This window comes from Rhagoletis pomonella, unplaced genomic scaffold (genome assembly GCF_013731165.1).
Source record: "Rhagoletis pomonella isolate Grant_MI unplaced genomic scaffold, Rhpom_1.0 Rhpom_scaffold_00007, whole genome shotgun sequence".
Lineage (NCBI taxonomy): Eukaryota > Metazoa > Arthropoda > Insecta > Diptera > Tephritidae > Rhagoletis > Rhagoletis pomonella.
In genome coordinates this window covers 49,695,764-49,712,365 of record NW_023458561.1, presented here as the reverse complement: position 1 = coordinate 49,712,365, position 16,602 = coordinate 49,695,764, and the positions used below count along the sequence as shown (strand labels likewise).

General features: G+C 34.6%; 1 protein-coding gene across 1 annotated transcript in view; it reads left to right on the top strand.

The window, feature by feature from the left end:
- The window catches only part of LOC118742989, a 118,188-nt gene that overhangs the window by 56,925 nt on the left and 44,661 nt on the right, over positions 1-16,602 (top strand). The window contains exon 2 of the mRNA XM_036475438.1: positions 13,856-13,997. Within this exon, the coding sequence (XP_036331331.1) occupies positions 13,856-13,997 (142 nt within the window). The remainder of the gene's footprint in view (positions 1-13,855; positions 13,998-16,602) is intronic.

Sequence of the window (16,602 nt, the reverse complement as noted above, 5' to 3'; positions counted from 1 at the left end):
TTTTTCTAAAATTTCCTTAAGTTTCCTCTCCCTCATATTAAAATAAAATTACTTATGTACCCAAAAGAATATACTTACTGTACATTCATGCATATGTACATATATTAAGCAATTAAATATTCATACACCAAATTAAAATTCAATCCCGCTAAATATCCAGATGCAAATTAATCGAGTGTTTTTTTTTTTTTGAATTTTAAATATTCATGAATTGTGTTTGTCGTCGCACTTTCAAAAGACTTTACTAACACTCACTACATTTATTGTGCAAATTTACGCGCGCAGTGTCAATTATGCTAAGCCTTGTAGCAAATAAAAATCCTTTTGTTGAATATTTATCGAGGCGATAACAATTCATTTAACTGGCTTTCCCTTATTTGGGGATTTCGTTGCAGAGTAACTTGTTCAACAAAATGGGTTTGTTATGGAGCAACGATTTTTCTTTTTTTGCATAAAAAAAAATTTCTGCCGAATTATTGAAGCTTAAATTGAAGGTTTACCAACCGAAATAAAATCAAAAGCCAATAAAAAGGAAAATAAGAGATAAAATACAAGCAAGAGGAAATAAATGATTCGAAATAAAAGAAGTGAGAAATACTATGATTCAAAAAGGCATAAATGCCATGTACACAACATTTCAATTCAGCAATTTGTGGCAATTCTTTCAGAGGGGAATTCAAGTCCCTTTTGAATTTTCTACTTGATTAGTTTCAGTTGTAGAAAGTTTGTGTCTATGCAACAAACAGCTTTTCGTTTCTTTGATTAAGCTACAGAATCGGATATATGTATGTTTGTATATACATACATATGTACTATGTAGATGCCCTGCTAGCTCACTATACATATATTCACACGCGCGCCTATATTTGTACACGAAAAAGCACTCAATGTGTAAATTGAAATAAAGTGGAATAAATTCCCATAAATCTGACAGGAGTTTATAGTAGCTGCTGTTTTTACTGAACCTTTTTCTGTGTAAGTAAAGAGTTACTTTCTATTGACATTGACAACGTTGTCCCTAATACCAGAGATATCAGCGCAGCCTACTTCAAATTAGAGAGGGAGGAAATGTAGGTTTGTGTAGCGGGTAAAGAGGACAAAACACAAAATACATTGTGGCATTCGCGTATTGGGACGCAAGCCACAGACGTTGTCAGCAAGTCATCCTTCGGAGATTTGAAAGAGTTAGGCTCTCCACTTATCTATGCACACCAAACGAATGCTTGCGATCCTCTCATTAACATATTAAATTGCACCCTCAATCAAATTACAACTGCATGAGATACTCACAAACATTTCACCCAAATGTGATAAAATTACGAATCATCTTTCATGCGACACCTTGCCGAATGCTTGAGTTACATAGATGCAGGATGAAAGGTTGCATAGCGGTACTCTCTGAGTTCTTTCAAAGACAGAACTCAGAAAATATTTAGGGCATTTACAGTTAGAAATCCTATAGAACAATTTTAATAATTATTTTACATAAAAAAGTTTTAAGTTTAGATTTTACGACGGTTAAAATGTCTTGTGAATCCTCGAATTGTATCTGGCATTTTAATGAAATTTTTTCCAGAACAAAACTTATGGTTTAAAATACTTTCTGCTTCCTTAAAGGACACCTAAATAACCCCGTCTGATAGATCTCGGTGTGACCAAAGATTTTTCACAGGACATGTGCTGACGTCTCATCGTCTTCAAGACAAAGTTCACATTCTGCCTGTGAGGACAAAGCAAATCGGCCTTACTTAGAAAGCAATCATTTGTGACTAGCTAGGTAATCAGTGAATTTATAACCAAAGAGCCCTGCCTATCTAATACCTTCTGCAGCTCCCCAGTACTTACTGTGCTATGCGTTTACTCACTCAGTATTTATGAGGAGTGAGCTTAGTAAACAAAAAGCTTCCGGTTCATGGAAATTGTTGACAATTCGTCTCTTGAGAACTTCTCGGCTCCTTCGTTACCTTTGATAACATTGTGGCCTGCCGGCCCATACAGTATTGCCTTGATTTTTTTCATGAATAATATTTTGGGTGTTTCAAAAAATTTGGTCAGTGTTTTCCGGGATTTTGGGACTTTTTCAAGATCTTTAGGGCATTTTCGGGTTTTGGTTGGTTGTTTTTTTTTTTGAGATTTTTTCGGGTACTTTTTCTTTATCTTTAGGAATTTTCCTCTTTGATCAAAAAGTAATAAGCAATTTTTTCTTTTTATTTTTTAAGGCCGAATTCACAGTACATAGTTATCCATGGAAATTCATGTCGCCTAAAATTGTACACTGTAGAAAATATTAATTTTTCTATAAAAATATGATTTTCGGTAAAAAAAAATTAAATTTAATAAGAGTTCAGCTGGTTTAAACTCATCTCAAAATTTACACCTCAATATTTTTTGGTCCGAAATATTTTTTTCTTAACATTCTTTATAAAAAAAGAGGATACCTATTGATTGATATTCGAAAATCTCGAAAAAATTTCCAAAATTTCGAGCTCACAGACAAGTATTTTTTTCAATTTCAATACACTATTTGTCTGCGAAAATCAATTAAGTAATGAAAATGTGCATAATAATAACAAAAATATTTTTTTATTAATTATACACCGTTTAGTTGTCAAACTTTATGGAGTAAATAGAAGTTACTAATATTTTCATGCCTGCGTACATAAAGTATCAGCGCGCACGCATGTGCTGCCTGTGCTTCACTTCACGGATTTGGTGTATTTCAAATTGATATTTATGTTTTTGATAGGTATAAAAGACAAAATGTATATTCAAATTTTTAACTTTCTTATTTATTTAAATTTCGTAAATACTCCGAATTGTATTTAACAATTTTAATTATTGAGGTATAAATATTCCATGGAATACTGAGAATAGGAAAATCGATAGTTAAACCCCTATCAGAGGTTAACTACGCTCTGTGAATTCAGCCGGTGGTCATTGATAAAAAATGAGACTCTTCGGTTATTTACAGATTTTCTTGAGGCCTTTTTGAGATTTTCTTAAGTGTTTTTTTTTTTTAAAATTTTGTGATTTACTGGTGTTATTAAAGGTTTTTAGGGCATTCCGCACTGTTTAAGAGTTTTCTGCACTATTTTTCGGGGTTTATTTAAGACTTTTCGGTATGTTGGGGAGTTGTTGGAATTTTAAATTTTTTTTTGGAAATATTCGAAATATTTGTTTTTATTTTCTAAATTCGGTACTTATTTGGGATTTTCCGAATTTTTTCGGCACTTTTTATTATTTATTTGTGAATTATGGTTTTTTCATGATTTTCGGTACCTTTTCGGGATTCTGGCTATTTTTTGTCATCAAATTTGTTTCGTGAGTCTTTGGAAGTTTCCCATTTTCTCTTCTTTCGAGATTTTGTAGATATATTTTGCAGATTTCTGAGGTTTTGTCGAGACTATTTGGTTACTTTAAAAAGCTTTTTGTCGTATTTTCGGTATTTTTCCGGGACGTTTTGGAGTATTTCGAGATTTTGTCAAGAGTTTTTGAGATTTAGGGAATTTTTGGTAATTTTGATATAAATGTTTTTTTTCGGCAATCTTCGAAAGTGTTTTAACACATTAGGAATGTTTCCTTCTTTTCGATTTATTTCTCCGTCACTGAGTTTCGAGATTTATTGGATTATTGGGCTTTTTAGAATTGCCGGTATTTTTTCGGGACCTTGTTTTTTGAGGTATTTTGGATTTTTTCGGAACCTTTCGGATTTTTAGGGACTTTTCGAAATTATATCGGAATTCTTTGAAATTTTTTATAACAATTTCAGAACTTTCCGACTTTTCGAGTTTTATTCTGACCCTTTAAGGTTTCTCGTAAATTTTCATGTTCAAAGTTACATTTAAATACTACAATAATTTGCTGTTTGAATCCTTAATAAAGGAAAAAATACAGGTTATTTCCGGCTCAGAAAGTATTAGGTTTACCTTAAAAAATAAAAAAGAGTTGGTATTACCTTACATTCATATATATATATACGCATGTAAGTATTTAGCTCCACTAAGAAGCTATGCGAAAAACTTTACCGTTCAATTTGTGAAGCAATCAACAGTCAGCAAGTATCACAAACATTAGGGGTATTCACGATCCGGTGCATACTGTCTAGCATGGTGCATAAATAGCATGATTGGCTAATTTTGTTGTGGTTTGAACACATGCTATTTATATTATCCATGCACCATGCTAGGCAGTATGCACCGGATCGTGAATACCACCAATGTTTAGCACGAACAAATTCAGGCGGTAGTTGTGTAGAGTAAGAAACGCCAAATCGCTGCTGGTATGTCGACAACCGGATGCGTGTAGAGACAGACAAGCGGTGCAATGGCAAACCGCCAACGGAAAACCACCGACAAACTAACTAAAGTGACTGGCAAACCGACAAGCCAGACACAACCATCAAAACGAGCCATCAACTCATCAAATTTATACAAATTGCGGAAATTTGAATATTTGTCGAGGGCGCGGACGGTTTTCTGGCGGGCATATGCAAGCAGCAGCAATATAGGACTAAAACAAAAAAAAACAAGTAAGAAAGTCTAAGTTCGGGCGGAGCCGAACATTAAATACCCGGCGCAGGTACCGCTACATGGTAAGCCGCTGTGTATAAATTTTGAGTAAATTAGCGTCCTTAAATTTCGAAATATTGAAGTTTCAAGCATTTCTGAAATTTGCCGTTATATGAAAAGTGGTCGTAATTTGAATCTGATTCCAATAATTTTCAACGTTTTGCTTCTATGGGGCAAGCACAATAATCGTACCGAGTTTGGTACAAATTGGTGGAACGGTTACCGAGATACATATATGTGATCATAAGTGGGCGGTGCCACACCCATTTTCCAAAATTTTATCATAAACGTATTTCTTGGTAAAGAATTGTTGCAAGCATCAATTTTGAGTAAATTAGCTTTAATATTTATTGATTTATCGAAGATTTCGTATTTCTCCAAATTACCGTTATATGGGAGGTAGGCGTGGTTATTGTCCGATTTTAAAAATTTTCGGCCATTTGGTATGCTGTAGCAAGACTAACAACTGTGCCAAGTTTGGAAGAAATTTGTGCAGCGGTTACCAAGATATACACATGTACCCATAAGTGGGCGTGGCTACGCCCATTTTCCAAAAATGTATAATATTATTATTTTTCGTCTAAAAATTATTGTAAATATCAATTTTGTGTGAATAATCTTCAGTAGTTACTAAAATATCGCAGTTTTCGTATTTCGGAAATTTACCGTTATATGGGAGGTAGGCGTGGTTATTGTCCGATTTTGCCCATTTTCAATACCATCCGTCCTACGCCCGAAAGAAGTGCACGTACCAAGTTTCGTTAGGATATCTCAATTTTTACTCGAGTTATCGTGTGCACAGACGGACGGACGGACGGACCCTTGTGCACAAGTGCGCTCGGGTATAAAAAAACAAAAACAAGAAAGAGGTTGCAACGCCTCTGGGGAAAGACAATAAAGTTAGAGCAATGATTGGGGAAGGTAAAGTTGAAAGTAAAAGGTAGAAGTAGGAGAGGAAATTGGCAAGGATAAAGTAAACTCGCGCGTGTGAAGTAGTGCCGACAATGGTAACAATTATTAATGCAATAGTGGAAAACAAAGAACAAAGGAGTCAATTTGCTTTTGCCTACGGCATTTTTAAATTTATTTATAAACAGTAGTATTTTCTTAGATTGCTAAAAAAACCTAGAAAAACATTTGCTGAAATGATGAAGCTTTTATGAACTATCGTTTTCTTTGCTTAGCTTTCGGCAAAGTTGTAAAGATTTATTAAAATATCAATCAATTTCCGCTCTATAAAATCTGCAGCTAATTGAAAAGTAATATGGCAGAAAACCGAATTAAAGACATAAAAGTTTCCGATTTTTTCCAAATATCCTTTGTTAGTTTACCACAGGCATTTGTGCGGAAAAAACTGCAATCAGCATATATGTACATTAGGGTGGTCCAAAAACAGTAAAGTCGGAATTGTAATGCTCTCACCCCCTAGGTTTGTTCTATATCGAAAAAAAGTACACCCGTATTTTTTTTTAAATTAAAAAAATATTAAGAGGTCGCTCAAAGCGCTCAAAGTTTTCCATATATTTTTATATATGAAAAATAAATTTTTTCGTAGAAATGGTATATAATTCTTAAAAGTCAATATTTTTCGAGCGGAATACTCTGGTTCTCTTCAGGAGACTTTCAATAACAATACCCAATTGTTTATTTAACCATTTTTTAATACTGACGATTTTTTATTGGTGCCCCATTGCATTTTTCGGGGTTTTTGTGGGTTTTTGGCGGACCTATAAGTTATGGTTGCAATGAAAAAATGGCTAAATAAAGAATTGGGTATTATTACTGGGAATCTCCTACAGATAAACAGAGTTTTCTGTAGAAAAATATTGATTTTTAACTATTACTATTACAATACTATTCCTACGAAAAGTTTAAAATACATGGAAAGCTTTGAGCGACCTCTAAATATTTTTTGATTTCAAAATAAAAAAAATAAGGGTATATTTTTTTCGGTATAGAACAATCCTAGGGGGTGAGATCATAAAAATTCCGACTTTACTTTTGCAAATGCATTTTTGGACCACCTTAATGTACATACAAACCTGCAAGTAACATTTATATATGTATGTGTGTTCGCCTGTGCCTGCCGCTGTGTAATTGTTTGCCACATCCTAACCCGTACAGCTGCCATGTCATAAAATGCTAATGGAATTGACTGCCGGCGATTGGAATTATTTAAGTGATTTTAGTGGCGTGGAAGTTGCTGTAGCTCTCCTTGCTGCCGATTTTGCGTCTCTGCTGCTTCGCTGCTCATTCATTCGTGGCATATTCGCTCTATTCATTTTTCTTTGTTTGGCTTCAGTTATTCTACATAAATCGCCTGCGGCTATTGCATACCATACAACAACTGACTAACTGACTCCATTATGGCCACCGTCACCCCATCTCCACCTCGATCTTCCTGACTACCCATTATCGTATAATGATTTCCACCAAACAGGAAGCTATGAGTTAGCTTTGTTGGGGGCTATAGATGAAATTTAGCTGCCGTTGCAATTTAGGTACAAACTGATATACATAAACTACGACTAAATGTGTTTTCCCTGCCGGAAAGAGTTAGTATTAGGAAGTAATAAATTATTACCTGAATAGTCAGTTAATGTATAATAATTGACTCGCATTGAGTAGCAAAGTAAGGGGTGGTGCAAGAGTTTAGCCAATGTACTGTAAAACTATAGATATGCGTATTAAAGGATGGTATTTCGGTAACGAAGGCCTTTTGAATTTTCAGTTCCAACTCTTTTTAGGGCCCAATAAGATCGTTACTCAAGTAAATTTTTCCGCTGAACCCGAATATGAGGTCAGAACGTAAAAAGTAGAACAGTTTTTGCCAGACCTTTTCAGGAAACACTTGGTTGTTTTGCAGGCGTCAACACTACATCAACGGCTCTCATGAATTTTATTAATCAAATCCTTGCTGTATCCGACTGTTTCGGATACGCTTGGCTCTGAAAATTGGTTCCGGTTCAATTGGACGCTTTAGGGAACCGCAGTTCACCAAATTCATCAGACAATTCATTGCCATAGTAACCTGGCACCCACACAAGTTCAAGCTCATTCCATATTGTAACGGAGTTCAGCCTTAACTTGCATTCGTGGACCTTTAGAGCAGCTTGGCACTGATTTTTGTCCGCGACACCTTTCGCCAATAATACAGTCTACTACTTTGCAGTACTGCAAAGACTTCCGCTTCAAAGACCGTTACCATTACACCCAAAGCAGTAAAACATCTGAAGTTACCATCCGGATGCCATCCGGCTTCAGTCCCATTTTGAAAGTTTTCACCGAGCTTCTATCTACAATCTAAAAGAGCACAGTCGACGTATTGTTTTCATTGTCCCCTTTTGGATCCACCACCATACACCAGCAGAGTACGTAACGATTGGTCTGACTAAAGCTATGTACATAGAGAATACTGGTATTGGACTCCAGGTCTTACAAAAGGTTCTCCGACATTTTCCGAAAGCTTTCAGCTTGACGTTAATTCTCTATGTCTGCTTGGTATCTAGAGTTACCCTTAGGCTGATTGGAGATTTTTGCCGCCGCATAGTTATCCTTTCCTGGTTTGGGAATGAAGACTACCCGAACTTTCCTCCAAGGAGTGGCAAAGTGGCCGAACCTCAGACAGGCCCAAAAAAACTCTTATTAGAGCCCCTATAAGCCTGTCTCCCAACATTTTAGCATTTTCGTAAAAAGAGGCCCCTTGCTCACAGTCACCACCCGTGCTGCTATGTGTCAGTTTAGCCTGGTGGCCCTTCTCGTCGTCCTGCTCACTTCCATATCTCTGCCTGTGCCAGGACTTAATTAACTTGATACCCGGAAAATGAGTCTCCAAGAGAGGTTTGTATGTTTCCAGAAACGACGTGGTATAAGTCTATCAGGTTTTCTGTGAGAATTAAGCCTGACTTTGAGGTCATGTTAAAGTACCTTACACATCATGGCAGACTTTTTCATGTTATGAATATCACTGCAGAAGTCTCTTCAAGAGCCTTATTTAAAAGTGCAAATTTGCCTCTTATGGTATTCGAACCAGTCCTCCTCTTTTCAGGACCGCATTTCCCTGCATGCTTCTTATCAGCGGACATACTTCTCAACCAATCTAAATACTCGTTACCTTACGGATGGCCTCTTCAATGGATATAAGGTTTTAAGTTTGGTAGGAGCAACCTCCGCTTTGCCAGGTCTGTCTTTCGAGGAGTACGACCTTTTGGCACTCTCCAAGTGTCGGTTCCTAGCCTAAGTTCAATGAACCAATGATCAGACAGAGATTCGTATTCCAAGACCATCCATTCTTTGATATGATCCACCATAACTTCGTTGGTTACGATTGGATCTATCACTTCTTTTCTTCCGCTTGTACTTAAGTGCTCACAACTTCTATATTTGTTAGATGAGTAAGGTCCTATTTTATTGACGTCCTAGAAAGAAACTAAAAATATTTTTTCATTTTGATGTTCGTACCGAAAGTAATTTTTTTTTGGAAATTTTGATATTCCTTTCTGAAGTAGTCTGAAATTGGCTTATACTGTATGCTGAACAGCCAACACATTTTCCCTCGAACACTTCATGAGCCGATTCGTCCAGTTACGAGTATGTGAGTAAACGTGTTTTAGTCGAAAATGATGTTGCGCCTACGTTAGAATATGCATTATCTTCAGTTTTTTTTTTTTTATAAAGAACAAGATGCCATCACTAAATTATAGGTGCTTTCCAAAACGTCAAAATACAAAGCAACTTTTTATTTCTAAACCTCAGCAGATTGTAATGCCAAACGTCCGCAACCACGGTAAGATGCCAGATTTCAACTAGGTTACACAAGTTAGACTTTATCTTCTAATGCGGCTTAGAAATAAAAGAGACTATTGCCTTTTTTGACATTTTGGAATGCACCCGGTATTTAAATGAAAACTTAAAAAATATAAATTAAAAGATGAAAAAATAACCACTCATATTTATATACCCGTAGTTGCGTATGTAACATATGTATACACCCCGTAGCACGATACTTAGGGCCAGCTTCTCACTGTCTGGTTAACACTACTCTCCGGTCAATATAGTTATCGACGTTACTGACTCCATGCATATAACACTGTGTCGGTAACGTCGGTAACGATGTTTAACTGGGGATTAGTGTTAACAAGAGTTGGTGAAAACGGCCCTTAGTCATCTAACAAATTATGATTTTTTAGATTCACAATGAAAAAATTAGTAATTACTGTACTATTTCGCCTAAATGAACGTTTTAAGGCATATTTTTTCAAATACTAATTAATTTTTTATTGTACTTGTTTCTGGAACTCCATTGATTGAAATAAATGCGAGAAACATGATTTATCGTTTTTTCTGCAGTGTGAAGAGAGTGACACTAAAAAGACAACTCGTGAGATTTGCTCATATGCTTGTGCGCGATGTAGCAGAAAAGTTTATGAAGAACTTCACTGCTTAGTGCTTGTTCTTTGCAAAGTGAGTACACACTCTCTCCACAATTTCGAGTATGTGGCAGATTAAATTTCTAGTAGGGATATTTGTTTTGTACCTTGTGTGTACATGCGAGCATATATTATTTATATATGTATGTATTAACGAGTATTTGCTCACTACCTACATATTTTGCGCAAAACACGTGCGTGTACTTATGTGACAAAACGCTCCGGAAATCGAACTGCGTATCATGCATTGTTGTCACTTCATCAAGCCGAAGAAGAAGTACATACATTGATTACACTGTGTTACAATGAAAATACACATTTCTTGAGGTATAAATACATACCATGCAAATGATGCAGAATTACTCTTTATATTATTCTTAATATGGTGTACAAATTTCGGGGAGGTGTCTTCTACGAGGAATGCTTCAACAACCCCAACTTAAGGCTAACGAATTGCAGAAGTGTTTTCCAAGAAGATATAGTCCTCGAAAGACTAGCTCACGGTCTGGAAGCACTAGATTTCTCTAATTTATTCTTAACCCATTGGTAGAGGGCCTCGGGTGTAAGAATTTATTGTGACGTCGTGAGCTGACAACTTGCTCTAGCTGCTAGTCTCTTAAAATTTCCTCCAATCCCGCCGCAAGCAGATTTCCCATGTGAACTTGCAACAAAGTTCAATTCTGCCGTTACCTTGAAGGGAGTTTTCGTGATTTCAGACCCTTTAGTAAAGTTAATATGATTTATTCATATTGTTTTTGTTTTTTTATAATTTAATTTCATAACATTTCAATGTCTATTTATCATATTGCTCGAGCGTTAGGCAAGCCTAAGTAGCCCATTACGCCCATATGGGTACTTACAGTTGACATTATAGACAATGTTTTTATGTAAAAATAAATATTTTTTAAAATGCTATAATCAAAAAAAAATTGTTTACTTAATTTTTTTGTTTGTTTTTAATCCGTTGCACATTAATGTAAAAAAACGTACAATTAAAGCCCATAATAAGACGTAATAAATACATTTTTTATCATTAAGTTTCGTTAAAAGGTTTCGAAGATACAGCACTTTAAAGAAACGTATGTATGACGTTTTCTTAAAATTTAAGTCCCGTGTAAATAGGCAACCCTACGTCATATCGGCAAAATATGCTGCACGTATATTCGTGTCACCTAGACCTTCAACCTCTTTAACCTTGTGGTTGCGGTGACATGAAATGACTCACATTAAAAATGAGGTGGCAACCCTATTTAGAAATACGCCAGGATGGAGAGTATATGTTTTTAGTCTATATATCTGTGTATACATATATGCTCGATGAAATTAATGAGATAAAAGTTTGTATTAAAAAAAACCTGTTAACCCTCATAGAAAATATTTCTGGATTTAAAATCTCAAAAGTATCTCTCGTTTGAAATCCATATTAAATTATTTTAGTTAAATTTTGTAAATTCGAAAATAAGTGGCAACCTTGCAGTAATATCCTAAGGCATAACACCTACTATATAGGCAAATTATTGTTTAAGAGCTTTCTTTTCGTACCCTTAAATAATAATATCGTATCTTAATTAAAAAAAAAAAAAAGATTTAAAAAATATACGATGGAAAATAGGTAGCAACTCTATTCACAAATATTTCTGAATTGGGTTTTTTTTAATAATTTCAATATGATAGATTATCTGAATGCCAAATTGCATCGAAATCGTTAGAGCCGTTTCTGAGAAACCTATGAATATATGTATATGTATATATACATGAATTACTCGTTTAAATTAATAGGAATAAGAGACAAAATTTCGAACCCCCGCCCGTCCCAAAAAAAAAATTCTGAATCCCCCGCTGCCTGCTTTCTGCTTCCATAAGGCGATTGCGCCTTTGTTAAAGTAAGGGAGATTCAACGCGGAAGTGGTAAGAACCGCTGCGGGGTATTTACTTATGTGTTAGTGTATTTAAATACAAACATATGTACATAACTGAGTATACTTTCATACTATTTGAATATCCCTCCCACTAAAATTTACTACTAACTCTTTCATACCAACTTAAATACACATTAATTTATATAGTTACATAGCATTTCTACAAGTTCGCCTGCTTGCAAGAATGACTTCCACTGAACCATTCATTTATGCATTGATTCGACGACCATCGATTCAAACATTTCAAACGTCAATCGGTGTGTCAATTTAGCCATACACAACAGCGCGTCTGTATGTAAGTTTGTATACATGCAGCGATGGCTTTACACGCTGTCCTGCCTTGATTTTCTTTTTCGTTATTTGCGGCCAGCAATGTAAATAGATACATGGAATATGCAATATTTGTTTGTTTGCCCTCGTTGTTCTCGCAAGTAACCAGATCCCGCTACTGTAGTTAGTAGCTGGCGCGTAAACTTAAGCATTTATTTTATTTATTCATTTCATTGGCTTACTTCGCTTGCATTTCTTATATTTAGGGGATTCACAAGACGTGTTAACCGTCGTAAAATCTTAAGCTTAACACTTGTTTATGTAAAATAGCGGTTAAAATGGTTGGGGGGTTGGCTAATTATATATTCTTTATCAGTTTAAAAGAATTTCGGTTTAGTTAGAAATCCCCTAAAACCATTTTAATTAAAAAAGATGTTAACCTTAAGATTTTACGACGGTTAACACGTCTTGTGAATCCCCTAATTGTTTTCGTTCCCCATGCGCGACCCACCATCGGCCGATCTGCAACCAACCAATGTTGCAGCCATGACCCACTTTGGCGCACATGAAAGTAATTTGATTTCCCTAATTTTTTCTATTAGCAACTACTTAAGTAAGCGTGTGTTTAGTTTTATTTTTAGACTTATTTGTATCTATGTACAGTGGTGGAAAAATAAATAGGGACACGACATTTGAAAAAATGTTTCCTATTTGTCTTTGGTTTATTTAATATTTGTTATTATTATTTTTATAAAAGTATACTTCATTGTCTAACAAAAACCGTATAAACTCATATTTAAAACTTTGCGCAAAAATTACAAAAATTCTGCAAACTTGCATCTAAATTTTCAACTTTCTAATCAGATTTTTTAGAACTTTTTTGAGTGTGTAGTTTTATAGCCCATTAAATTTTAATAGATTGAAGTGTAAGTTTCAAGTTGCTAAAAAATCGCGTTGGTTTTTAGCTTGGAAATTTTTTTAACGCATTTTCTTCTGTACAAAGTATGTTCGAAAGGTTTTTTTGTATGGAAAAAAAGCGTAATACATTCAGAATAAAAATTATCAAAAATCAACGCGATTTTTAGGGAACTTCTAACTTGCCCTTTATTCTACCAAAATTTAAAATTGAGGGGCTATAAAACTGCATACTCAAAAATATTCCTAAAATTCCTGATTAAAAAGTTGAAAAGATGCAATATTGCAGAATTTTTATAATTTTTGTACAAAGTTTGAAATATGAACTTATACGGCTTTTGTTAGATAGCGAAGTATACTTTTATAAAAAAATTTGTTAAAATGTCGTGCCCCTATTTATTTTTCCACCACTTTACATAAAGTGGCGGTCAAAAATGGATGAATGGTGTTTCGTTTTTAATATTTACAATGTTTTTCCAGCGAGTTTTTTTTTTGATACTTTTTTATGAAAATATGGTTCATGTTTTAACAAAAACTGTATAAATCACACTTTCAAACTTTATACCGAACTTAGAAAAATTTTTAGAGTATTTTTTGGGTATGCAGTTAACAAGCTTATAAAATTCTAGTGAAATAAATGCAAGTTTTGGGCGGCTAAAAAATCGTATTGATTTTTAATGTTTTTTTTTGTTAATTTGGTTTTCTTATTCCAATTTATTTAATTTAATTTTTTTCACCTCCCTTCTTTTTGCAGGCACCATCCCGGCCACCCCCGAGAACATAACCGTCACCTTTCTCACACCGACCACAGTGCGCGTTTCCTGGCAAACGATGATCGATTTGAATGCGCATCCAATTGAAAAGTATATTGTGACATATAAACCAGCAGATGACAGGTATGTAAATAAGGCGAACAGTAATGATGTTTGTATGTGTGTAGAAATTTACCCCAAAGCGGCTGAGCGAACAGCTGTGAAGAATCTAAATTTAGAAAAAAACATGCGAGTAGTATTTTTGTATGTAGTTTCAACATTTCAGTAGCAAAATTGAAATATGAATGTCTTTCGAAGAGAAATCAGCTCAAATGCCCATGACGCCTAGCTGCTTGTATTTAGTACCTTTACCCTATACAAAACTTCATATACATACACTGCGTCGCTTTTTGTCCTCAGCTAACCAACCAAATATTTGTACACCTGCTTTTAACACCGTATGCCATGTAATTTGCTATATTTGTTATTATTGTAGTCATTTTTCAATGCTTTATCACTTTTTATCGTATTTTATTGTTGTAGTTATAGTTGCAGTAATAGCTGTTGTTGTTGTTGTTTGTCGTTTGTCGTCACTGCATGCAATTGCCCTTTTCGTTTGTACACTTGACATTTACAAGTGGCAACGCGATTGTGATATTTTTATATGAGTACACATACATATATTAAACGTATTGTTGTTGTTGTTGTTGTACACCTACTATAGTAAAACTACAGCGAAAATGTGTTGCCTTTGTTGGCTGGCATTTATTTGGCTTGACATTGGCGTTGACGCTGACGCTGACGTGGACGCAGAAGCAGAAGCAGACGCTGGCTGTTTGTGGCACGAGTGTCACTTTTATGGCTCGCCAGCCACGAAAATACTTTGTCGCACTGGTAGATATGCACGAATTTTGTTTTAAATTGCATTTCACTTCATTTGCCCATTTGGCGCTTTTACTCAAAACATGTACGATAGCATGTTGCAAATATTCATCCTCATTGCGAGAGTCGTGTCGAATGCAAGTCGTTTTTCGAGAGTCGAATCGTATCGAAAATTTCACGTCATTGCCTAAAATTTCCACTCGACTACTGTATTCAAATGGAAAAACTTGGCAGCACTGTATAGTTTTCGACGATTTTCACCGTTTACTTATTTCAGCACGACATTGTCTACTGTCCAGTCGTACAATTTAGCCCAATTTAAGACTTACGCAATGAGGCTGATTAACCATTTAACATTGTGTTGCAATAGTGTGAGTGTAAGCGTTTTAGGACGCTGTAACCATTTAATTAGATGCTGGGAAGGACGAAGGAATTTGAGATGTTTATGAAATTTAAGAAATTTTGAATAAAAAAAGAAAGTAAGCCTTAAAGGATTTTTTCTCGATTTTCAAATTTTGGTCTCCACAATCCCTTCGAAGAAAAAATCGAGCAATTTACGAACTTTCGCTTCTTGACGTTTTAAAAATTTGGCGTTTACACGCTAAAATTTCTTATGAGTGCATATGAAGTCAGATAAATTAACAAATTAAACGATGTTGAGAGTTTTAGTGTTCGTCATTTTAGAGTAGCAAAAATAACAAAACATGAAAATTTTGGTCACAATCCGAAATTTCACTTTTGGTTGGCATTGAACCACAACATGTCCGTCTCTAACAAGGTGGTGTATATACATACATATATAACGTATCCGCCACGGTGGACAGTGGTCGAAATATCAAAAAAGCTGGCCAAAATATGCAGGCGTTTTCGATGTCGCTGATTACGATTTTGCATTAGCAACTTATACTTAAAAAAGATTGAAGTGTAATGAAAAATGGAAAAATTCATTTTAAAATATTTCATTTAACTCGTTAACTAATTTGGTCTTTAATTTCCAAAAATGTTTTCGAAATGAACATTTCGTAGACCTCTTCCTGATTTCACTACCATATAAAACACTATGCTACAAAAACAAAAAAATTTCAAAACACACGAAGCAATGGGCCAAATACCGTAAAGCTGGATTTTTAGTTTTTCACTCTGACGACAGGATTTTTTTTTCTAAAAGACTTTGAAATTTTAAAGATATGATTAACTAAAAAAAATTATTTAAAAAATCAGTGAAATGCACAATAACAATATGGGTACCAAATAAAAGAGAAAATTCTGTAGAATTAAAAAAAATAAAGTCTTTTGGTACACAAGGACAAATAAGTATTGAAAAATCGCTTTTAATTAATTGTATTAGTCCTTTATATATATATTTTTTTTTAAACAAATCTTGCAAATTTTCAAGGATATTCAAGGATAAAATTTTAAAAAGAAATTTTCCATACCCATTCGGTTTTATGAACCAAAAAGTTTAACATTTGTTTTAATTCTGATTTTCTCTTTTATTTGATACCTACATTGTTAGCCACTCTGCACATTAAACGCCTAGTCAGAGTAGTGTAATCGTTCCGGCGTACTAAAGTATGAAGCTTTTATACCGAACACATGTATTTCAATGAAGCTCTGTATATTACGATTCATAATCATGTTTTCGCCTAATTATAAAAACTTCATGAATCGAAGCGCCCAACATTGACATGACAAAACGATTACTCTACTATGATTAGGCGCGTAATGTGCGGAGTGCCTTACTCTACATTGCACTGAAATTTTTTAATAATATTTGAAATAATTTTTTTTTCATATTTCAATGTTCTTTAAAAAAAGTCTTGACATAATAGTGAAAAATTAATAACGCAGTTTGACTATATTTTTT